This window comes from Vanacampus margaritifer, chromosome 1, assembly GCF_051991255.1.
Source record: "Vanacampus margaritifer isolate UIUO_Vmar chromosome 1, RoL_Vmar_1.0, whole genome shotgun sequence".
NCBI lineage: Eukaryota > Metazoa > Chordata > Actinopteri > Syngnathiformes > Syngnathidae > Vanacampus > Vanacampus margaritifer.
The window spans coordinates 24,215,488-24,241,271 of NC_135432.1; the positions used below are offsets into that span (position 1 = coordinate 24,215,488).

The 25,784-nt window shown below is 39.5% G+C and overlaps 1 protein-coding gene across 4 annotated transcripts in view; it reads right to left on the reverse strand.

Moving 5' to 3' along the window:
* The window catches only part of kazna (kazrin, periplakin interacting protein a), a 138,132-nt gene that overhangs the window by 69,498 nt on the left and 42,850 nt on the right, over nucleotides 1–25,784 (reverse strand). For all 4 annotated transcript variants that reach the window (XM_077585786.1, XM_077585794.1, XM_077585802.1 and 1 more), the window contains exon 3: nucleotides 19,318–19,507. In XM_077585786.1, the coding sequence (XP_077441912.1) occupies nucleotides 19,318–19,507 (190 nt within the window). The remainder of the gene's footprint in view (nucleotides 1–19,317; nucleotides 19,508–25,784) is intronic.

Below are 25,784 nucleotides of genomic sequence, written 5' to 3' on the forward strand. Positions count from 1 at the left end.
ACAAAACTTGGCAGACCACTGCCGACAACAGAGCTGCGTGGAGAGCTGCCATACAACACAAGCCTAAACCATAAACAGTCTTAGTCACACTGACAGACTGCAGAGAGAGTTTTTATATTTGAAATTTGTTTTATGAATAACTGGAGAAAAGGTGGGAGAAAAATAAATTTAATCTATAAAATAATCAATAAGGAGTCTGATTGCGTAAGCGTATTGCATTCACAGTAATTTTAATTTTTCCTCCTGTTTTTCTAAATATTTTTTTCAGCCTATATTTTTTTTCTGTCAAAAAACATTTCGAAAAACAGAAAAAAAAATACTCAAAAAAAACCACAGCTCCCCCAAAAAATTGTTGAGTTTTTGGTATGAATGCAATACGCTTCCGTTGAAAGGGACCAAATAAAACTGTGACCTGTTTTTTATGCACAATCAATCTCTGTGGTAGACAGTCTACTACAAATCCATAGTATCCTCCGGTGGGATACAACAATGACTGACATGCTCCGAGAGGTATTGCATTGTTTGTATTGTGCACACTATCTTACCAAAAATTGCATCTAATATTTAATATATTAAATGCTTCTGGTGCCACAAGAAAAAAAAAAAAAAAAAAAGAAACAACACGCCGCGAGAGTCAATCTTGACAAGAAATATTGACAGAACCTCCTCCTGTGTTCAGTGTGTGGGCCGATACAACTGTATGCAATTAGCATACAAGCAAAGACTTGCAACTGCTGTGTGCAGTCGAACCTGTGCAACAGTCAAAAGCTAAGAAAAAAAGAAGAAAAAAAAGACACAATTGCTATTGTTTCCTTGTCAAGACTTCTGAACATTAATAAGAAAATGTAACAATAAATGGAGGCCTCCGAGGGGGTGATGAAGGAGACAGTGAAATATGGCACTCAGATAAGTAACAGCATTAAGGAAAGGAATAAAATCAACAAGAACACGAAGACAGCGTGTGAACTCGAATCGTTTTGTGGTCCAACACTGGACAAGATGAGCAAAGTCAAAATTGAACAGTGAATCACTGATTTTGCACTCAGTTATTTAGTTGTTGTTGACAAGAGTATCAATGATTAAAAGGAAAAAAAAAGATGGTATATATACCTAACTGTTTTGAGTTTATGTTTGACATTAACGGCTCTATTAAAAATAGGGTTGAAACACATTTGTGAGAGACTTTTCACAAAGGTGTTCAAAAAAAGAGAGGATTGTGATAAATCAAAGGAAAGCGGGTGGTATTCCAGAACTAGGGTGGTCCAGTGAGTCCGTAAAGAATGCGGCGTGTCTTTGTGGTTGCAGATGGTAAAACAGACCCCTAGGAGCGTTGACCTTGGCATTGTTTGCTCTCGCCGCGGCGTTCAAAGAGGCAGCGCCAACAACTTTACCTCAATCTCCATGGTGACAGTGTGCTTTGGACTGGGAACTTTCCAGACTCATTACCAGATGAGGCGGGAGGTTCCACCTCGCTGCCCTACTCCATTTGCTCTCATTCAGAGAGACAGAGAAGCGGAGAGATGGGGAGCTCAAAAAAAGGGACACATGGAATTGCAAAAAGGTGAATAAAAGAAAGACTGCAGAAGGAGGACAGGAGAAGTAGAGAAAGGTTAAGTGAAAAGGATGGCGATGTCTCTTAAATGTCAAACGAGCTCCCGAACTGCCATCAAAGTGTTAATGGTCTATTGAGACACAACAGCACATGAGAGTGAGACACATTTTCAAGGGGTTATTTAACAGACTACCACAGAAATGTCCAAAGGAACTTTTGTGGTGAAGATACTGTAGAGGTTTGAGTGTTGATGCTCAATCAGATGTCGTCATATAATCGTGTAATTTCCAGAGTTGTTTATTGGATGCGAGGTTGTGGAAAAAACAGAAGAAAGATGACGGTCCCCGAACACTGAAATAGGCCGACTGTGTCAAGTAAGGCCAACTAATGGAGCAGAAAATGGAAGAATTATGGTCTTCTTATCTCTCTGCTAATCACAGTTAGAATGGCCAAAGTGTGGGGAGAAAATAGACAAAGTGAGAGAAGAGAAAAGCTTTAGGGTTGCTGAAATGTTAAAAGGGAAGTCAACCCAAAAAAAAATACATTTACAATAATTATGTTCTATGCAACCCAACTAGTCGAAGCACGTCATTCTGATTAATATTGCCTTTGTGGAGTATGAATTAAGCAGTAAAATTCCCCTCATTTTTATCCATCTCAGGGGGCGGCCATTTGGCCACAGTTGCTTAGAGTTCTGGTAACGACCAATCACATCTTAATTGTTTTCTCAGTCTAGTCATATTGCTAGTTTGCAAGCTGAGCCATGATTGGTCGTTATCTGAGCCCTGAGCAACTGTGATGTCATTTTCAGTCGACAGCAAGTGGCAAAATGGCCGCCCCCTGATATGGATGAAAATGGGTGGCTTTTTCTGCTTAATTCATGTTCCACAAACACAATATTAATCAGAATACCATGTTTAGACAAGTGGGGCTGCATAGAACATATTGGGAATACCGCGTAAAAAAAAAAAGGTTGTCACACCCACCTAAGTGGGGCAACATTTGTTCTCCGCATTTGATGTATCCCCTGAGAGAGCGGTGAACAGCAGTGGGGGCCGTGAGGATCTAACCCCCCAATTAAAACCCATAATGCTGAGTGTCAAGCAGGGAGGCAAATGGGCATTTTTATAGTTTTTGGTATGACCAAGCCAGGGGTAGAACCCACAACCTCCCAGTCTCAGGGCAGACACTCTACAACTAGCCCACTGAGCTGGTCACGCCTAGTCATCTATCTAGACACACATTTCCATTTTTAAACACTATATTATTTATATATTGTAATCACTTATAATAATTAATAAATACATTTATAATGCAGTAAATTGATACAATAAATATATTTCCAAGTGATCTATCTAGACTTGCTTTCTATTGTAACCAATTCCATTGGTTGTTTGACTAACCAATAAAATTGGTATGCCCATAACCACCCGGAATGGTCGATGTCTGACCAATCTATTGGTTAATCAACCCAATATGATCTTAACCTACTAGATTGGTAGTTTTTTTTTTTAACCAATCCATTTTTAGAGTGCAGCGAAGTATTTAATTCTTCCTGGTGTCTCTAGTTAGGCGCCTCATCTAACACGTCTACCCTTACAAAGACAACATTCCTTTCCTCCTCGTGTCCACTTTTAGTTTAGATCTATTTCCGTCTCTCCGTTGCTTGTCCTCTCATCAGCTCTTCTCATCTGAGTCTCGTTCAGCAGCCAGCGGAATCCTAATGAGCAGCCGACGCACGCGCCCTTTGGCGAGCATGCCGCCATACACGCTTATCTCACACGGACGCTGTCCCTGAGCTCCCGTGGCGGCTCAACCATCAGACACACCTAATGTGGCACAAATGGGCTTTTTTTTTCTCCATTTTTGTGCCGCTGTTAAAATCTTAAAAGGAGCGTGGCCATGCGCTTTGATAGTGTGATCATGAAGCTGCGATAACCGTGCTGAGCACAACCAGAGGGGGACACGTCCTGATCTTAAGACTTGCAAAGCTGAAGCCCAATCCATTTCAGATAGAATATAAGGATTTTGCACAGGATAAGGAGCCGGCACCCTTGCAGGAATATGGGGTTACAGTCAGGTGATCTAATCTGTTTTGATTAATTTATCTGATCATTCAGAAATCAATCAATTGTGTGGGATTGCTGAATTATGTCTTGAAGAATCGGAGGCCAAATATCAATGAAAAACTTCGCTGCAACCAACAGAGGTGCTGTTGACTCATCCAAACGGGGAAGTTGTGGCAGGGCTTTTTCCCTGTCCCCCACAAATACAAATAAATAACTAAAAAATAAAAATGCTAGAAAACTGGTGTGTATTTACCCCCTTTGCACAGCACGATCTTCCTATTCATTGGCTATGAAGCTGCCACAGGAAAAAATTGAAATCATTGACATTTAAAGCAGACAATACATTTGGTAGGATTTCTTTCAAGCAAGTCACCCTGACATTTAAATTTGTCAGCAATGTCAACCGAAGAAGAAAGTCATAGATAAAGCCATTTTAAACATTGTTAACGTTTGTGTCTACTTTATAACTCTCTTCTAGGGTGTGCAAACTGTTATGTAAACTTCATTTACTGCCATTACTACTACTATTAGTTGTCTACTAATATATGGCATAGACATTGCCTGTGTAACACAATGGGAAATGTGTGACTTGATCTCAAACTCAAGAAGTGAATTTTTTCAAATTACCCCCAGCCCCCCCCCAACCCGGGTCAGTTGTTGTAATATCTTGGGGTGAAATGTAACATTATGCAATAAACAATCTGTACTTATGTCACCTAAACAGCTTTAAAACACTTTCAATTCATAGTTTGTGATTGGCCAAGTTGTGTATGTAAAGTAAAAAATTTGCTACAGTTAAGTAGTGAGCAGAAAAGCTGCATGTGAACTGCACAGTTTTAAATATGACTACAATAAATTCCTTACCGATGTTGCTGCTGGCTGGTGAAATTTAGAGCTGGGCAATTACATTACTTGTCAGTTCCCGTCAATGACGATGCCCACCTTTCGCCAAGTGCTTCCGCATACATGCCAAATGTTTTATGACGCGAAGCCTCGCAAAAATACAAACGTACTTCAGTCGGCGCTCAGCCCATGTATTTTTCGCGTCATTGTGCACTTGCTGAAAGGTGGGCATCGTCGTCGGCGGGAAGAGACGAGTCACGCAAGTGGTTAAATCACTATTTGCTATGCCAAACTTTCAAAGCACTGCACTTAAGAATTCTTTAATGTTGACTATAACGACTATACATTTGGTACCTTGACTTACAGTATGTTTTCAAGTGGCAAGCCATCACTTCGTCAATTTTCTTTATTCTTTGTTTTGCGAGCGAGTGACAATTGCAATTTCAAGAATTTCTGTCAACAAAATGACAAAACAGTCAAACACTAAATCAAATTGAAAACATTGTCAAAGGGGCATGGAGGTGACGTTAAAACTGAACTAACTGCATGGTTATTGGTCAACCGGAGCTGGAGTCAGAGCCCCCCAATGTCTTTCAAGCAGTAACGTGCGGTCAGGGCAGGCACCTTGCCTGCCCCAGGCTGAAACGAAAGTTGAAACCGTTTGGCTTTTTCCATTTATTTTAATAATTTCTTTAATTTCAGAAAGCATACACTACTATACATTTCAAAGTGACAACATTTGGTGATTTTCATACCTCAATTAAAAATGACTCATTACTTCGTCTGGCCTGCAGGCAAAAATGCTGCAAAAATTATCCTCCTGAAGGCACACCGCTACTGTGCTTTTGCCAGCCCTGTCCGCATAGCGATGTATGTTTGCGCATACGTAGTCAGCCTTTTTACGTCTCTATATTATTCATATGTGAATGTACGTTTGCACAGTGCATTCGTGAATTCATAACACACTTAGTGCACAGCAAAGCGGTATATGGATAATATAAAACTATTTTCACGTCTTTCTTTTGAGGAAAAACGTCAGCTTTTGAAGGATGGGAGACCAACGACTTAGCTACCGGATCTTTAGCAAGGTAGAGGACAAATAATTATTCATACCTTTCACAAAGAATGGTACAAAAGGACTTTGACTAGAGGCGGAGTGCAATGCAATGTTTACCGTGGCTGGCAGACCGCGCACTGGCTGTGACGACGACCCACAACTTTAGCTGAATGGCAAATGTTGAGCTGCCGCATCGGAGGCGATGGGTACGAACCCCGCTCAAAGTAAAAAATAAAAAGATTGCGAAGCAAAAAATGTAAGACGTTAAAAGAAAGTAATGTTTTTTTGTTGTTATATTTTCTACACATACAGGAGGCATATGCTAAAATAGTTTGAATGTATGACATCTTGTAACTCAAGGTTGGGCTGAGTGTCCTCTTTTTTTGAAAAAAAAGCTAAATCCCCAAAGTTTGAGAGAGAGAGTGGCGTGAGGGTAAAGCAAACACCTTTCGCCCTCTCTCTAAACTTGCTTTTGAACTCAGGTTGAACTCGACTTGTTTGGATGCTCAGAGATACAAGACAAAGCCGCTTTGCGCAAGAGAGATGACGTGTCATGACTCCTTGGAGACTGTCAGAGAAGCTGGCAATAACTGTGCTTTGCTTATGGCTCAGATACTAAGTATACAACCGTTAGACAACAAATAAACCACATAACATTTGTATGCAATAAAACAAAGTCAGGCACTATTGTGTGGCACTCTAAGTGTCTGTCCGCAACCAGAGTAAAGCTATATGAAAAGGTCACACAAAGGACAGAACATAATTTAACATGGATTAATGCCACATGGTTTAAGTGGCCATTCTCCAAAGTGTCACAATTTAGATAAGCATCATGGCAGCAGACAGAGAGAGAGAAAGAGAGAACAAACAATCAATCAGAGATTCAGAATTCAGAACAAACAATTAATCAGAATGCTACGCTTATTGATGAGTTGTCAAACATTGGTCATAGATTCACGGCACACTCCCGTGGTTTTGCGCTGACCTTTACCTTTAGCTTCACGAGGTTTACTCAAACTAGGGCAGAATATCCACCTCCAGAAAATAAAAAAATGTCCATCCTTTATTTTCCAACAACAGGGAATTAGACTACCTTACAGAAGCAGAGCAAAGGGACCTGAGGCAGCTTAAAGGATTTGGAAGCCAGGTGGAATTAGCAACATTTCTGCTAGGTAAGTATATCACTTCTTTGATTTTTAATTGAAGAATACATAAAAAATAAAAAAACTTCAAACTGATAACATTTAATAACTCATGCTATCGATGTAGCAGCCATGGCTAACATCAGCTTGTTTATATTGCTAATGCTAGCTAAGTATTGCTAGCTATTTTGTTGAAGCTGGATGTGTGTTCTCTGTGACTGTTTTCTGTATCATGAGTCACAACGGCACACTTTCATAATCGCATTATCAATTGTGGTTGTTTGAGGGGTGTGGCTTGGGTCAGAAACAGGAGGGATAGTGATTACTTGACAAGATTATCAAAATTTCAATATGACAACAGCCTGGTTCTGATGCTTATACAACCAGCGGGGAAGTTATGTAAATAAACTTGGGTCGAAATCTTCTCTTGTGCTTCTCTCATTGACCCTTCATCTGTTTGCAGTTTTCTGCTGCTCTAAACTCAGCGGGCACTGGTGGTGACCATGCTCAAAATGACTGCATGAGGAAATCACAACTACAGCTTTAGGTACATGTGGTCCAGCATGCAGGGTCATGTGTCATTATAGTTCCATCCAACGTATTGACCCCAAACACATTAGCTTATTACTCTTAGCCGCACTCAGGGAATCAATGGGCGTTTGCAATCAATTTACAATACAGGAGAACATATAATGTGCTATTTAATAGCATCCTATTCATATTGCTGAGAATGTACTCATACTTGTTCCTGCGTCCTTAATGGGTATGAAAGCGACTCATCAGCATTTAAAAGTAATTTTCATACATATCTTGTTGGAACAAAACAACTAATGTGGTCAATGACGCATGGAATAGCTATTGACAGTACACCTAACAGACATTGTGCACTTGCGAAAATAGCACCACTGGCATTGAGTCTTGCTCCTCTCCTCTCCTATCTCACTTTCACACACACTTTTGACACATATCCTTAAATTGCATGAATATAAATAATGTCCCCTCCTCTTTAACGTGATCCCACACCTGCTTCTTCATATTATAACAACCTCACAATGGCACTGTCTTCCTATCCCCGACAGACTACATCCAATTTGTCAGGCTTGGCACTTCACTCTTCCACAACACACCCTGTCCATTTCCCCATGGAGCAGGTCTGAATGGGGCCGGTCTGTCCCAGTGAGCATCCTGGTATCTTATGGCAGGGCCCACCTGCACCCACTGCGACAACCAGGCGAGTTCAATCTGCTTCTTCACCCCAGCAGGCACCAGCTGGCTGGGCAGCATGCATGCTGATAAATGGACAATTTACAGCCGAATGATTCACAGCTACCACACCTCACTTCAATATACAGTTCAGTCTTTGAGTATGTTCTGGGTGCTTTGAATTGAACGTTTCACAAATACATGTAATGTGGCAATACTTTTAAAATGGCCATAACCATCAAACTGAAAAAAAGCACCAATTCACACGACAGGACTAGGAAACGGCAGAAAAAGTTCATGTTCTTGCAACTTTAAACTAATATTTCATACGAAGATGAAGGCCAATATAATTTATTTTGTACCTTGAGCAACACATTTGTCTAAGCCACCCTTTTCCAAATGGGTCAGGTAAAATGGGTCTGTTTTAATTGGGTCACCAATTGTCAAATGGCGTATGCTATTTATTGACAAGCAGGCTAAAATATAGGTTTTGTTTTTCTTTATTTATTTATATGACTTTTGTTTGGGCTTTTTTTTCTTTCTTCATTTCTGTGGAGAAGCTGAAAGTCTGCGAAACCATGATCAAAGCTAAGTTTTGATATAAAAAGTGTTTTTAAAAATACCTCAAATTAGGCCTGGACAATATGGCCTAAAAATAAACCCTCAAATCCCCACCCCCACCCCTTATGTAAAAAGAAAATGGCAATGTCATTCAAAACAAGTTTTTTCCCCCATTCTGGGATTTGATTTAATATTCCTGATGCCAAACAGGCTTTTTACCATATAAACACAATCTTTAATCAATTATAATCTGCAAAAGTTCCACAATTTAACTTAATAAATTAAGCTATCAAATTGCATAGTTTGGCTGGTCCAGATGTACAAGTATGAGTAAGTAATGCTGCACGCCTTGCAACTCTTAACACTCATTTCTAGAGTTGCACAAATAAGACCAAGCAACCTCACCTCAGCAAAAATATTTGCAGCTTGGAAGCACATACCTCGGGGTCAATAAGTCCCTGCTTTTGCAATGTAGGCCTATGTATAAATTGGACACAAGTTTTCATGAAAAAAATGTGTAGAACGGTTCTTACGCTCAGCACAAGTTCAGTGTATACAGTACACACAATCACTGCCGGATTCGTGACAGTGTGCACTGGCCAATTTTCCTAATCACCACCCTGCATATGTAGAGACAATCACAATACAATTGATTCTAATTGTTATGCTTGAGTCTGTGATTTGCAATCTGCATAAACTGTGCCCCTATTTCCCTGTAAAAATGGCATCCGGTTGATGCGCCAAAACCGGAATGGTGGGGAAGATTGAAATTGCTAACCCCAAAACTTTCTTTATCCTGATTGTAAAAGTTTGGTTTCATTGGAAAGCCTGCTAAATGCAGAACTTGAAAACATACAACAGCAATGTTAATTATTTTTAATGAATCCATTCTGAAATTAAATCTGAAAATCTGGCACTCAAAACATGCATAGAAAAAACTAAGTTTAGAGAATGAGCAGAACCACAGAAAAATATGCATTTATTTTCTGTTTATCCTCACTGGAGTCGCGGGTACAGAATTCAATTTATTACTGAGATTTGAAAGAATATCTTACTCAACTTTGAGGTTTTTGGTGGTTGTTGTCCCAGGTCAATTTCAATTGTTTTTGTGACTAATTTTATATAGTGTCAATAAATTGTGCATTCTGGGTAAAAACGTTTAACGTTTTTTTTTATGAGCTGATCCTTCATTATTTGTGTGCAGGGTATGATTGTGGAGGTCTAAAATTTGTTTACACAGTAAGAACAAATTCAAGTAGGAACTTACTGAAGAATCACAAATGTCTGTGTTAAATGTTGGTATGCACGACTTAAGCACACATTTATGTGTATGCTCTGTTTATGAATGAGGCCTCGTGCCTTTGGCAAAGTTCAGTCCAAGTCACTGTTTTTCCTAGCCTTTATTGCGCAAAGGCCTTATTCAGCAAAAGCCTTATTTGACATGAGCAAAATCTCACGGTACACTATCAAACAACAAATAAATGGAAAATCCTTGTTTTTTGATCCTGATCTAAAAATACCTAGGCAGTTTTTGAGTTCACAAACCCTTTTGAGTAATGTAAAAATACATATTTGCAGCCCCAGAAATTGTAAAAGCATGTCATCTACCAGTAACAAGCAGATTATGGAATTTTAGTGAATACTAGTGGTTTATGTAGAAGTTACAACATTCCATAAGTCATGTTGGAGATTTCCAACCACTGAAGTGTTTATTACACAATATTAGCATCATCACTCTTTCTGATCCATGTTAACATTGGCTGTCCTCTAGCCTTAGAATAAACCATCTTGCACCCAAGGCCGGTCTTCCATAAACCTTCACAGCTTTCCTGGCCTCTGTCCTCTGAAGTGAATTCACAGAATGGCTGATCCAATACCCTGCTGTATTTGTCAGCTCTTAAATGCTTGCAGTTTGCTTATGAGATATGTGCATATGTATGAAAGTGCTCCAAGGCATGGCAAACCATCTGCAGAGCTATGCAGGCATTCTATTCATCTATACAAGTGCCAAAAATATCTTTATCATCTTGGATTTCACATGCTCTGTTGCCCTCAGCTATAGGGTCCAAAATTATTCCTATCCAATGGTAGGGAAATAGACCTGCGCAAACACATTACAAATACACACTATTTGAATAAGAGGCTGAACTGACTGTAAGCTTACCATTATGAGAACAGCTGTGTGTTAGATGGATGCCTGAACCCTGACACTGGAACCTTAAAAACCTCAATAGGTTCATGCTAGACCCACAAAAGAAGTTATGACACATCGACATACCCAAATATTACCGCACTAGCATTTGTCACATCAAACACATGTACAGTATGAGCCTTCCAGAAATGGAACAGAGGACAGAAATAGACGAGACTCACATCCATTCAATCTACAAGCACCAGAAATTAGATGAACAAGGGAAATGTCATTTTGTGGTTTCTGCTAGTATGCATGCACCATACTGTGAATAATTGGTGACAATATATTTGAAGGCCCTGCATGCAGCAAGCCCTATACAAGCCTTTCTCCTGTTCTCCCTACACGCTTCATCACATCATATCATTCTACCACCGCTGGGGGTGACTCCGTGCTTGACGAGCACCCGCGTTTCTCAGCTGATTGGGAGCCAAACGGCCGGCCGGGGCTACGGCGCAGGCCACTTGGCTTTGAGCATGCAGGCTATCAAGTCCCTGAATGTGATACAACTTCTAGTCCAACTTCTGCTGCTTTTATTGTTGCTGGCAATGATAGATCCAAACTACATTAATCTCCTCCACTGTATCGGAAGGACTAATTTGTTCTGTCAGGCCTTTGGCTAAGCGTCAACAAAAAAGTAGGCCATGGAGACTAATGGGATATCATAAATTTTACAATGGGAAAAACTACAAAGTTTTCCATCATGTTAGGATGACTTTAAATCGTTGGTCACAGTAGTTTTCTTTATTTGGTAAACTATAACTCACTTTGGCTTGTCACCTTCAGGGATGTGCAGAATAATAAATGGCTTGACATTTATAATGCACTTTAGTTCTGTATCATTTCCGTGTGACATAGCAAGTTTGGGGTTACATTTGCATTCTAATAAAGTAGACCTGATGCTGCCAAACAACCTCAGAATTATTATTTCGAAATAATTGTTCACATTATGATTTAAATGAAAATATTCCGTTCTAGTGTGAATCTGGCAAAATCATGAAGCCTGTATTGATTGTTAAGGAAAAAAATTTGACATTGTTTCCAAAAACTGAAAAAAGAATGATGATAAAAATAAACTAAAACTACTCACTATTTGATAAGTGCTAGGAAATGGTGTGACAGTCAATTTTATTAGCAACCCCCCATCTTAAAATAAAAAAAAGTATGTTATCCATTGCATCTCTAACTTATATCAAATTGATAAGCATTCACAACTTGAGTTGTGACGAACATGAAGAGGCAGGATTGCGTTAGCTTAGGAGAAGCATTTCTTAACCCTAAACACACTTTGTTTTTTTTCTTCTTTTATTATTGATATCAATTCATTATCCTTTTAACCATCTTGTACTCGCCACATCCCACTTTTCTCACTCTCCCTTTTATACCCTCACTTGTACCTTTGCTGGTGGCATAAAAAAACACTCACAAAGCTAAAGAAAAGTATAACTACACTTGTGGAATATTTTTTGGGGACCACAGGTGTCAAACTCAGTCGCCAGTTCTGGTTCTATCATTTGACGTGGCCTGCCAAAGCAAATTGTGTGCATCGATGTCATGTTCTTGCTGAAATCTGTACCAAAATTGCAAATTGGCTTCACTGTAATAATGCTGGGATATTGCGGATGCTGCTGCACTTTCATATTAATCTGTTTCACCAATTTGGTGTAACCACAAGTGATGTTTGACTCCGCCCCACACACAAGCAAAGTTTTCAAAGTGACTAATTCATGTAGCGCATGACAGCAGCAACAGTGTGCTGGTCAGCAGGGCTCTGAGATCTACAGACTTGGGCCAACTAGTGGAACCCAGAGTTCGAAGTAAACATGGTGAAGCTGCATTTAGCTGTTATGCTGCACGCAAATGGAATAAGCTGCCAACAGAATTGAAGTCAGCCCAGAGTGTAAATGCTTTTAAATCCAGGTTGAAAGGTCTTTTAAACAGTTTTAAAATCTTTTTTTTTTTTTTTAACATCCTTACGCTAAATGTTTTTAATGTTTGTTGACTAATGTTTTAACATTGTCAGTCTAAGCTCTTTTAGTAAATTTTGTAACCTAGTTTTGTTTTCTATTTTTTTTGCTGAGTGAATGTTATGTTAGCTACTGTGTTTGTTGATACATATAGATATTGTATTTTCTTGCGTAAGGCACAGTAAGTTGCCTTGTGTATGAAATGTGCTATACAAATAAACTTGCCTTGCCCTTGCCTTAGTCAGAACTCAGAGGCACAACACTCCTGCCCTCATGTTCCATATGTTTACTTTACAACCTACGAAAAAGAACAGATGTGGTGGTGAACTGCCTTGTTCCTGGTTTTCTATCGACAGTAACCATTGCCTTTTGTGCTGTTTCACAAGTGTAAACAAATTAAGTTAATTTAGAACTGTTTATTAAGGCTGAATTTTCCTTAATTTACCGTATGTTATTTTCTAATGATTAAATTGTCTGTTGCTTTAGTTAAAACAAAAAATATATATCTGAAATTACCAATTACTCAGTACTTGAGTAGTTTTTCACTGAATACTCACTCCTCATGTTATCAAATATTTGTATTTTTATTTTTTTAAACTTGAGTCATAACAGCTTTTGGCTTTTCTACCCAACCCTGTCTCAATGGTATCGCTAAAAACACAGCATACTCTGCTGGACCATCTGCTTGAGCGTGCTTCGAGAAACACTCTTCACGAAATACATGCGGAAAGACGGAGAGTGATAACCATTTACATATTGGAGAGCCACTCAAACTAATTCATCAAAACATATCTAACAATTCAGACAAGCTTGACCTATCGAATTGCAATGACGTTTAGCTAAAGTCAACAAAAAGATTTGAGTAAAGAATTGTGGGTTTGAGAACAGGTCCAGTGGCTGACTAACATCTTCCCTACAGTATTAGACCACATTGGGGTGTGAGAGCAACAGTGATGTGAATACACACCCAAAATGTGGTTAACACTAAGTTACAGTTTTGTATGGCTTGTAAATCTAAATGACAAGGTCTTGTCTCTCCCTCCAATGAGTCCTACGTAGACAATATATCTAAATGAGTAGCTGGGAAGCATATGGTATGGGTCCAGACCAGCATCATTCATCAACTAATTACTACCTTTATTCACATGTTAAGGTTTTAGTCGCAATAATTATACCAACATGGGTTGTTTCATTTGAAATACTATCTCTGGTGGGCAGCAATTCCTGCCTAATGTAAGATTCATTAGGGAAGTAACTACTCCAGAAGATGTGTTAAATGAAGTCAGCCAAAGGAAACGGTGGTGTTTGCCTGCTTGAATGAGTAACCATATGGACAGCAACTGCCAAAATGTCTGTTAATCCTGTCATAAACATCAGATCTGGAAAGGGCTATCGTCTTTTTGTCTTGATTCCCATTGTCAAGTAGATTTCCAATTCCATCCTCATTGACAGATATGACACGTGAGACTCGGTGCTATTTCCACATCTTGAGCTAATTGACTGCTGTCCAAATAGGTTTCTCCGCCTTTAGAAAAAAAAAAAGTATTTTTGTGGTTATTCCACACCAAATGCTTGCTGTGAGTGACAGTAAGTTTAGACCTAGTCCCTGTGCTCATAAAAAAGCATGAGAATGACGGTATGTTATAAAATGTCAGTGATAAATGCTGTTCAAGCAAAAACATGTCAACTAAATTCAGGAAATTGTACACTTTAAGAAATCTGATGGGATTTTGGCAGGACCACAACCAACCACCAATCAACATAGGCGGTCTAAAGAATAATATTCATTTTCGTTTAATTTACACTACATGTGCAAAAAAAATCTATAGCCGCCATTCCCAAATTTTACGCTACATACCACTTTTACCATCCCGAGAATTGCCCTGAATATTCCCTAAAAAAAAGTTAAACCTAAACTAATCTGTAGCCAATAACTGCACCGTGTACATCATAAACAAAATGCAACACTTCTCTTGCATGCAATTTCAAATAAATGTCACTATTCTCACTACTGTTGATTCCAATAGGATGAGATCAAGGCGGGGCTATTGCAACCCCCAAATGGTTCATTAATTTATTGAGGTGTGTAAGGCCCACACTGTGAATATTAAATCAATTAGTTAAGAAGCAAGCAGACTCTTTCATTGTTCCCATCAAGAAGGTTCCGTTGAACTGGTCTAATGGACTAATTATTCAGAACTACTTTTCACTGAGACAGCCTCCTGACGTAACAGTAATATCCAAGTTAATTTCCAAGGTCAGTAGCCAGGGAGACTTTACATGAGCAGAAGTACAAGACTGTAGTCTTAATACCATTTTAATATTTAAATATGGCCCCCTCATTAATGATGCATGTAGCCAGTAAATCCCCTGTGCTAAATAATATAATGGGGCTAATTCCGCTCTGATCTTCTGCCTAACACTCTCATGAAGATGAATATTATAGATGAAGGTTCTCAAGCACAGCGAGGAACAAAACAGATTTGTAACTTAAAAGACCCAGTAGTCAGTTCAAAGATGTGTGTTTACATTAGTGGTGCACTAAAACAAAACAAAACAAACATGTCTGCCATGTGGATTTTTTTGTGATTCGAGAGTGATGATACGTTTGAATCCCCGCAACACATGCCACAAAAACGTACCTTACCTTATTTTGGGAGAGGATGTTATAAGGTTGGAAAAAAACAAATATAATATGGCATTTCATTTGAAGAACAATTGGCGAAACGTAAAGAACTTTAAAGGCTCAAGGCAGAGGGAGCGGCAACCATCAAACAGCATCTTAAGCAGCCCACACCGGTTTACTTATGAGGGGTGACAGACAAACAAATAGTCTAAAAAGTAATCAAATCGGACTAAATGGCCAGCCTTTTAGGAAGTCACCAGGTTCTGTCGTCTGTCACTTGGGGCCCCTCTACGTGCTACCTAATGTAGCATTTCAAGAGCTCGGACAGTATAATAAGTATAGTCTCACATCAAAAACATCACATATGTGACATGTAAACATCACATGATTTAACAAGATGGACTTCAGTCATCCATTTAGCACAACAGTTGCAATTGTTTGTACACTTTTATTAACAACATTTATTTTCAAACAAGCTCTCCCGTAAAAGACACACTCTGGTAGGAAGCCGCCATTTTCAAGTGTAAATTGTTTTCATGGCTAAAAAAAGTGCCCAGTGATACATTTGGGGCCTGAACCCTGGTATAGAGAAACACCTAAACAAATTCCAACCAATTTGGAAAGCTGATGATCTCGCTTGGCTTAGTCAATATTCTATTGCTATCAATTTCACCACAGAAGGATTTAACTAACCACGAAGCTTTGAAAATAGAGATCTAGAACCTTGGTAGTATTGATTACAGCATGTCAAAAGCCTTCATAGTGAGAGGAATTTAGAAAGGTTGGCTCTGAAAACCGCATTTATGCACTTCTTATGTTTAATCACTACAAGAACATTTCAAACACAATAGCGTGCACATCAAATTTGTTGAAATTGTGAGTTTTGCTCATGGTCATCTTTTTCGAGGAAGGTATTGTATGAGGAAAAGATAATGGACGCCAGACCGAATAAGGCCCGAACAAAAGCAGTGCCATTTTTTTCTGCTGTAAATATCTTATGGAGATACATTAACTCTTTGACTGCCAGACGTTTTCAGAAAAGGGATGCCGTGGGTGCCAGCCGATTTAAGCAATTTGACTGATCTTTCAAGGTCCACAGAAAATTTTGTGTTTGGAATATGGAAACACACATACTACCAAATGAACGATTGGACTCCCATCTTTCATCAGAAAAAAAAGTTTGTTTCTACCTTATTCCGTTTTTCAGTAATCAACAATAGAAAATGGTTAGTTTCACCCAAATGCTCTGTTTTGAAACAAAATACAGAGAAATCAAGCTTTTTGTGAAACGATATTATTTCATGCACTCTAGTGAATTTGACACCTTTTTTTCCCCATGAATGATGCCACAAACACCTAAACAGTGCTTTACTTCTGTAAAACACTACCACCAACAATGAAAAAGTGTTATTTGATAGCAAAATACGTTTATTTACATTCAACAGTGTAACAATTTGACAAAACAATTTGGCAAACTATTTACAAATGTGTGCAACCGTGGTAATATTTACAATTGTGTGGATGTTTCAAATACAGTTTTTCTTTTTGTAACACTCCCATGCGTGCAAGGGAACGCAGTAGGATTTGCACAAAAGATTAGTTTCACTGCGATGGCTCCTTCGAGTGCAGACATTACACTTTCTTGCCGGCCTTTTTTTCCGGGGAATAGCAAGTATATACTGCAGTGTGTGTTTGGCCATGTTGCCATCAAGTCTACTCTAAGGATCATGATACGGTGACGTTACGGTGGTGTTACGTCTGGCTTCCTCATGTCCTTCAGTTCCTATACCGGGTGGTTGATCCATCTTATCCGCTCCATTCATGGTGGCATCGTAGTCCATAACCAGTGTCTTCTCCGTGATCAGACTGTACCCACTCCTCCGATGAATATGCATTGGACTCGGGGCACTTTTCATCGTCCGATTGAACGTCCGCCTGAGCAGAAGTGCTCGGTTGTGCTCCGCGTTTTCCGGCGTTAGCATTGCTAGCCGGTGAGGCTTTATGACGTGATCATAGCCGCCGCGTCAACGCTTCCAACTTCGGCGTCAACCTCGGAGTCACCATCATCATCATCGTCGTCATCAATGTGTTCTTTAGCATTGGTCGATGCTTTTCGTCTTTGAAAAAAATGCTCAAGCGTGAGCTGCTTGCAACCGGTCGCCATTATGGCTTCCTCAGCCATTGTCCCCTCAACACTCTAGCTCCGCCTCACATCTTCTACTGACACCTACCCAATCTTGTCCAAAGAGAGTCATCGCTGCCATCTAGGGGCCAAAAATAAGCATTACACTAACTAGATCTGCTTGATACTTTCAGCACAGCTGGCCAAGGCTTTCCTCCACCCGTTTCCCAAAAAAAAAAAAAAAAAAACTTGGTGAACGTCTTTTAACGTCTTTGGCGCTCCTCCGTAGGATTTTACTAAATGTTATTTAACGTTTTTGGCAGTCAAAGAGTTAAAAAAGTCTAGCTTTTCATAAAGTGTATTAGTACACATTCAGAATATGGGATACATTATGCTATTGTTATTTTTCACAGTGTTACACAATATATAACCTCTAAGTAGAAGCAATGTAATTGAAGAAAGCTCTCCTGCTGGCGAGGTTACTGCTGCTTCTGTTGCTGTGCTGCCAGGTAGCACCAGCAGCAACTGCTCTTCCCTCAGGACTCGCGCTGTGCCGGCTGTGCAATGAACCGACGACCCTTAGCGCGCACTTCCCTTCCCTTCCAAATGTAGCCTCTGATGATAAATTACCTAATCCACCAAGCCCCTGCCATTACTCGCACACGCCTCGGGTGGTAAAGGACAGCTCCGGGGAGAAAGGACAGATAGCGAGAGGTGGACACGAAGCAAAAATAAACGCGTTTGACTTAGAATGGAAAGGTAAAGAGGTCAAATAAAAGGGAAGACATTTCGAAATGATGTTCAGCCTGGGAACTATGAAGCACTTAGTTTCGGAACTAAGATCTATGCACACACATCTGCTGCTTAAAATAGTATTTTGGTCAGAAAGAATTGTTGAAAGAATTGAGATTCATGTGATTCCATCACTGCACATGAACCTCGCGGGCATCATTTCATCTAAGCAGCCAAGCAGTTCGAGGGACAATGACATCAGCGCTCTCAGAGGAACGCTTGTCGTCACACATGTACACACTGCTATGGTAACAGCAGGAGTGTCAGGAGTTAAAAAGGACACTTCAAACCAAAAAAATGAAAATGGGGGTGGAGGAACGCAAAGCATTTGCCGGCAGAGCAATTTGAAAGTCACCAGCTGTGTCATGCACCAGCCGTGTTCAACGTTTCCTCATAACAGAGGTCAACAAAGACTACATGACTTTTAGCTGCATAGCTGGGAATGTTTGCTGAGCTTCGTTTTTTTTTTTTCATTGTGAATGTGAAAGAGGAAGTAGTGCAGAGTGTAGCTTGACCTCAGAGGTGTCTCAAATATGTTGGTTGGGGAGGAAAGCATACTGCAGACAGACAGCTGGCTGGAGCAGCTGACTGCTATGGAAACGGCGATAGTGTGGAAGTACGTGTGTGTGCCAGGATTTGGCAAGCCGGCCATGCTTATGTCACCGACCATGTGTAAATACACACATCTGTCAGCTATTTAAGTCCAACTGAGTATATGAAGAACAGCGCACACACATTATACAGCATTCTACAGACTGGGCAACTATTCAAGAGCTCTGGGTAACAGTAACCCACGGCAACCTGAAAGCCACCCCCCACTTTAGGACACACATCCATTGGCCAGTATACTGTATAGCAACATGAATGGACTGGCAGCCCAGAGTGGCAGGAGACATAAAAAGAGGGTGTAACTTTACCCATTCTGGTCTGACCAAAGTGCAGCACTACCCCCTTCAAGGTTCACAGGGTTAATTATTCAACACAAGGAGGGAAGCAGGGGGTGAGAGTGGACACAAGCAGACAGAAACAGCACATCGCTTTTGTTCAGCTCAAACTCACTCGTTAATTGTGCGCGTTTTCGAACACTTTGCAGCACGTGCTCTCGTGTCTGATCGCACTCCACAACCGCATCAGCCCGCGTCGCCACATGTTTGCCGTTTCTCGGCACACAGTCCACTCTCACCGGGCTTACCGTTGTGGTTGTGCTGCAGGGTCTCGAGCATGCTGCCGGACGGGTCAGCAGCCCCCAGCTCGGTCAGTCTGCGGCTGGTGGCGCTCAGTTCCGAGCGCAAATTGGTCACCTCCTGGCTGGCCGACTGAATGGCCCCGTCTATGCGCTGAGCCAGCTGCTTGTTGTCATCCATCATTTTCAGGATTTTTGCCTGCGGAGAGGAGAATCCGGGAAAGGTGTCATGCTGACAACTTGTGCATTTCCAGTGGAAGCAAATAAATCCTTATTTTGGTCTTTTGACGACAACGCCGAGTTAAAATCCTCAAAGCAGTTTGTCCTTTCGTTTGCAAAAAGTCATCCACCTCTGGGGAAATCTACTGGAGGGGAATGTGTGTGAGTTTGTGCGTGGCAGGAGAGTGTCAGTGCGCTTGTGTGTGCGCGTGCCTGTGAGTTCTGAAAGCACATGTGTGAGTGTTAGCCCGCACTGCCCTTCCGTGAAATGTGCTCCCCGCAGCTGACTGTTGAAAGGACACAGAGCATTGAGAGATGACAGGCACCTTTTTAAATGGACTGTACCACTTGCGCACAGAGTCGGAGGGGGGAGGACACGCTACTCATGTGAGCTCAGGGAAGTCACACGTCTTTTTCACAGCTGTTTTGTTAAGATACTGCTGTTAGGTTGTGGGGAATTAGTGTTTGAAGTAAAACATGACAGTAGTTCTACAAAATGTGGGGGGAAGTGATTAAAGTGAAACTAATGTTTTTTCCTCCTTCTCTGTGTGTGTCCTTCCCTCAGTGGTCAAAGGAAAGAGACTTATTAGCTTGTCAAATAAACAGTAGCAAGGTGAAAATAGTTATAGTTTCACAAACAAAGCTTCCATCACAGCAAGTTTTCCCTCCTGCTGTGATGCTGACAGGCATTTGCATCCAAATGTGGTGTATGATATACCGTAGAGTTAGACAATAGTTAAGTGAAGATGCGCACACCAAAAAATACTTTGTATTAACCAATGCAAAATCCTGAGATAATGAACTAATAATAATAATAATTGTTCCTCAATTCCAAATAGTTTTAATGTTTCAAATAAAAATGGCCATTCGATTTGATCGCCTTTCGAGCATCCAAAGATAGTACAGCAACTTGTGTATCATCTTTATGAGTGGAATATAATGTGTTCAAAGGTAATCGAACATAACTAAACAGAAACCGGACCGAGATAAATCCTGTTTGATCAGGATGTATAATCTTCGAAATATGATTACCAAGTCTCATGGCCAACACTTAAGTTATATATATATTTTTTTTTTTATCACAGTTTAAAAGAGCAATAGGTCGGTAATTTGTAGGGTCAGTTTCATCTTTCCCTTTTTTGGAATTAAGCAAATATTTGATTCATAGAGAGAATTGGGAAGCCTCTTATATTTTATTAATTCATTCACCATTCTTATCATGAGAGGAATCACATATTTCTGAAAAGCCTTATAGAACTCACAGCCAAACCCATCTGGCCCTGATGTCTTTCCGGAAGCATAAAAGCGAAAAGCATGAAAGGCGTTTGCAAGATCTGCCTCTTGAATTGGAGAATCAAGTTTATCTCTTGAACTGATGTCTAATTGAGGAATATTTAAATTATTGTAGAAATCTCTAATTTCAGTTACAGTAACAGTACTCTTACTTGCATAAAGTTATTCATAGAAGTCTCTAAAACAACAATTCATGTCTTCTAAATTAGTAACCAAATTCCCTGATTTGTAATTCATTTTAATGAATAGTAAGTTTTGCTTGCTCATTTCTAAGTTGAATTGCTACCAATTTTTCAGGTTTTTCTCCCAGTTCAAATTGTTTCTGTTTAAGTTTAAGCAAAATGTTACTGGTACGTTTTATGATATTCAAGTTTAAGCTTTAGGATCTTGTTGTAATCAGTAGTTCTATATGTTTCTCCCAGCGTGGAAAATGTTTGTTCAATTTCTCTAATTTGGGTGTTAAGTTTTTGTTTCTTACTTGATTCGAATGAAATAACATAACCCCTCATTACTACCTTGAAAATCTCCCATAAAATCATATTGGAGACTTCCCCATTGTCATTAGTTGACAAAAACTCATCCATATGCGCAGTCATATACTCCACAAAGGAGTTATCCTCCAGAAGTAGAGGATTAAAACGCCATCTATATTTGGATTTAGACAAAATGTGATTTAACTGCAATGAAATTGGACCATGGTCCGATATCAGAATGTTATGGTATGTGGAGCTTGTTATATTGGGAAACAATTCAACTGAAATTAAAAAAGAAAACAATCCTGGTGTATGACTTATGAACATGAGAATGAAAAGAAAAATCTTTATTTTTAAGATGTTGCAATCGCCAAACATCTATCAGGTTCCTAATTTTAATCAAGTCATTCAAAGTTTGAACAGATCTTATATTAGGATGTGGCTTATTTGAAAGTCTATCTAACTGTGGATCCAAATAACAATTGAAATCCCCTCCAATAATGACATATATACATGAAGTTGAGACCAAATTAAAGATCAGGACAATCAACATTTGGACGATATATATTAAGCATAATTATTGGAAAGGAATTCATACGGCCATAGCAACTCCTCTTGCTTTACGAGAAAAAGGTGCTTGGAAAACCTGAGAGATCCAGTTAGTTCTCAATCTTCGTTGTTCAGTTGCACTTATATGTGTCTCTTGGAGAAACATTATATCCGCCTTTAGTGACTTTAAATGTGAAAAAAACTCTACTTCTTTTAATCACATGACCGAGTCCCCTCACATTCCACAAGACCATAGTTAACCACCAAAAAGGCTAGGTTTAGTTGAGTATTGTATGGAGAAATTGATAAATTGTTGATTTTGATTGCTGCCTGAAATAAATGAATGACAAAAAAAATTGAATTGCTGTTTTACAGCTATCTGTTCTGTACATAATTGACCCATTACACTTTGTACATCTTAAACATCTTATATATATATATAATACAATTATGACTGTTGAAGATAACGACACCAATCACAGTTGATTGTGTATTTCATGAGAAAGATTTTTCTGTATGGCTTTTTTTTTTTATTGTTCCTGGAAATTTTAAGTGAAATATACTGTTGTCAGCAGACAGCGATGACATGCTGTGATGCAGCACTTGTTTTCTAAGTCTCATAATCAGTTCAGCTCAATATGCACGTTTTTTTTTTTTTTTTGTAAACTAGTGCATATAATCATCTGCTTCCCCGCGCCCAAGTAATGTGTAAAACAACAACAACAAGCTTATCATTGTCCACTGCCAAGCTTAAAAGAGAAATATATGTCTGCAAGTAATGGGAACTGCGATGTGAAACTTCATGCTTTTAGTTTCATTCAGAAAGTTAATAAATACTGCTTGCAAAACCCATGACACAAAGAAAGAGATTCTTCTTATGACTTTGGAAGAGCCTCGTACTGTCAACTGACAAGAGATTAGCGTTTGCTACCGGAAAAATAACATGAAGTATTTATGAGTGTGTATAACCACACAGTACTGTACAGTAAGCTCGCTGTTACACACATAACTGTGATTTGAAAGATTTAATATGTGTGAAAAATGGGCTGATGTCAAGCGCTTATGAAAGAATATTCCTTCTCTTTCATCATGTGACTTACATGACTCACTACCTTTTATGGTCATGTAAGTTTTCAAGTGTGTCATAGTTACTGTCAACTACTACACCCAGTCAGACTATGGTACTTAATCAGGGGCCAAAATCCCTTGGCACACTACGTTTTAAGCAAAAGGGGCTGCAATTGCCATCGGGAACCTGAACTGTAGTGTAAACATAGCATTATTTCTGCCCAGTACGTCTCAATGCAGCCTGGCTCAGTTCTGGATATTTCTCTGAATTTACATGATTTGTTTCCTAGCACAATACATCCATCATTTCACTTGACATTATATCACCTAATATTACTTGGGCTCATTGTCTGTGGGCTAAAAGATTAAACATATATTACTCTAATCTACGATTGTGTCAAAATGCCTCCTCCTGGACCCTGATCGATGTCTGGTCATCTCACTGGAGCTGAGTAAATAAACGCCCCCAACCATTATATAAGGAAATACTATATCAATGTGGATGTGGTCTACTGCTTGCTATTGATTATGGCGACTGTGGTCATCCGTTGTTTTCACAATAGACTCCATATCCTTTTTAAAATCACCTGTTTGTGCATAATTATCAATGTGCAATTAGAAAATATCTTGCATAGATGTTTCAGATTAGCATCATTGCAAACACTAATTAAACCTCCAATGAATCGTGGTTCATTTGTGATTTAAGCTCCATTCTACTGTATATCTTTCAGATGGCAAGGCATGAATATGCCATTGCTGAAGTCGGAGGTCTTGAATGCGTGTGCTGGTCAGTGGAGTGAATCAGTCCCTGTTGGCGCACGGGTTGTAATTAGAGAGCGTGGCGGGGTTCGGATTTGCATGTGAATGGAGCCTGTGGCGAGCGGACTCAGTAGTCTGCAGACATCCTTCATTATGCTGCAGTCCAGGATGTGTCCATACATTGCAGACCTTTTGCAGCCAAGGAAAGGCACCAACTCTGCTTTAAGTCTTGAAATAAAAGTGCATCATGGAACACTTATTTATACAACAGCTATTATGACACTGAGGTTATTTATTTATCCCCCACCCCCCACCACCACCTTTAACAAAGAAGAGCTGAATTGTGTTGCTTAGCAATAACATTAATGCTGCATACACACTGAAGGTATTTGCTGCCTGTCTCACGTCTCAAGTCTCACAACTTGGTAATAAACATCAACAGTTAAAGTCAACCAATGCTACTGAACCGAAACAAAATGATAAATATATTATTTGCCTCCATGTGTCAATCAGATAAACAGTGAATTGATGATTTCCTATACTAGCATTACGTTATGGATGACGTGCTGTATGTCACTTAAAACAATTTGTATTGTCATGTGATTCTAGCTCCAGTTTTACTATTTAAAAATAAGTTTTCTTATAAAAATAGATCTAACTACCCAGATGGTTGTTTTATTTTATGATTGCTGAAATTATTATATTTCTTTTTAAGTATGAGGTATGCATCATCCAAGAAGAAAAAAAAAAGTCTTGAAACATATTTCCATGTGTTTAGACACAGGATGTGTTCCTGGAAAGTTATGTAACAATTTCCCTTTACATGACAAATTTCTCAACTCTCAGCTCAGCCTTTGGTCACATCCTCATCACCTTCTGTTTCCATTGTCAACAAGCAACACAGAAAGGCAACGATGACAGAATTTTGGGACCAATCGCAACACCTATCACCACAATTTAGATTTACATTTAATCTCCACAGCAAATATGGACAAATAACTCACACAGGGGAGACTTTAAAATGACAAGTTGTGATATTATTGATCAAAATCATCATGACCATTTGACATGTACTTAAAACAATGTCACGTGTGTTCGCCAATAAAAACTAAATTGTACAATAATTACTACAAGAGGACGTATGCAACTTTCTCATAAATTAAGAGTGGCGTCTTAATAAAATTGTCATTTTGGAAACTAAACACAACTGCGTGTCAAAATGTTGGCTCCAGTTGCACGTGAAGGGGTAAAATCAGGAGGGCAGGTGGCTGACAACGTTTTGGAAGCTCTGCGTGAATGGGAATCATTTTGACAATGTTGTCACCTGCACGCAAAACTCACGTTTTGGGAACTTCACCACAAATTGTGCATGTTTGAAAAAGACAACTCCTAAGATGCAATAAATAAGGCAAATACGAACAAAAGCCCAAATAAATGGAATGCTTAACAGAAACATGTCAAAGTCATTCATTGGCTGTTGGCCTCAAGTGCTTACAGATAAATATTTTGTTCTTGATGAAAAAGGGAGTGTGGTTGCAAATCTGATGATGAATGTCATGCTGAATAAAACCTCCGCGTAGGTGTGAGTTATCTATTGCATGTGGTTTGTTTGAAGTGTGTGTACATCTGCATGTATGTGTACCTGTGTGGGCGTGCGTGTTTGAGAAAAAGGGAAAGATGAGGATGGCGAGTGTCGTTGTGTGTTTCAGGTTGAGGGCAGCTCTTGTCTCCTCTGCTCAGTATTCAGCAGCTGTCATCTCAGTGACAAGGATTGAGAGATGCTCTGTTTAGAGGCTGTAGGGGGGCTGAAGCTGGCTGCTTGATGCAGCTATTCCAAACCAATTTCCTTCAAAAAGCCTCACACGACAGATGACACACATTATTTTCTGAAAGACCGAAGCAACACGAAATGACATTTAACTTACTTTTAATAGATATGCTAATAAGAAGAGATTAGTAGCGACAACACCCTACTTTTACAAAACCGGAGCTGTTACACGCTGCTTCACATGTCAACAACATGAAAACATGCTTACTACTCAATCATCAGTGTCAAACTGAGTACTGCTGCTGATTGGAAATCACAATCTAGTATTGGAATCCTTTTCTCAACAG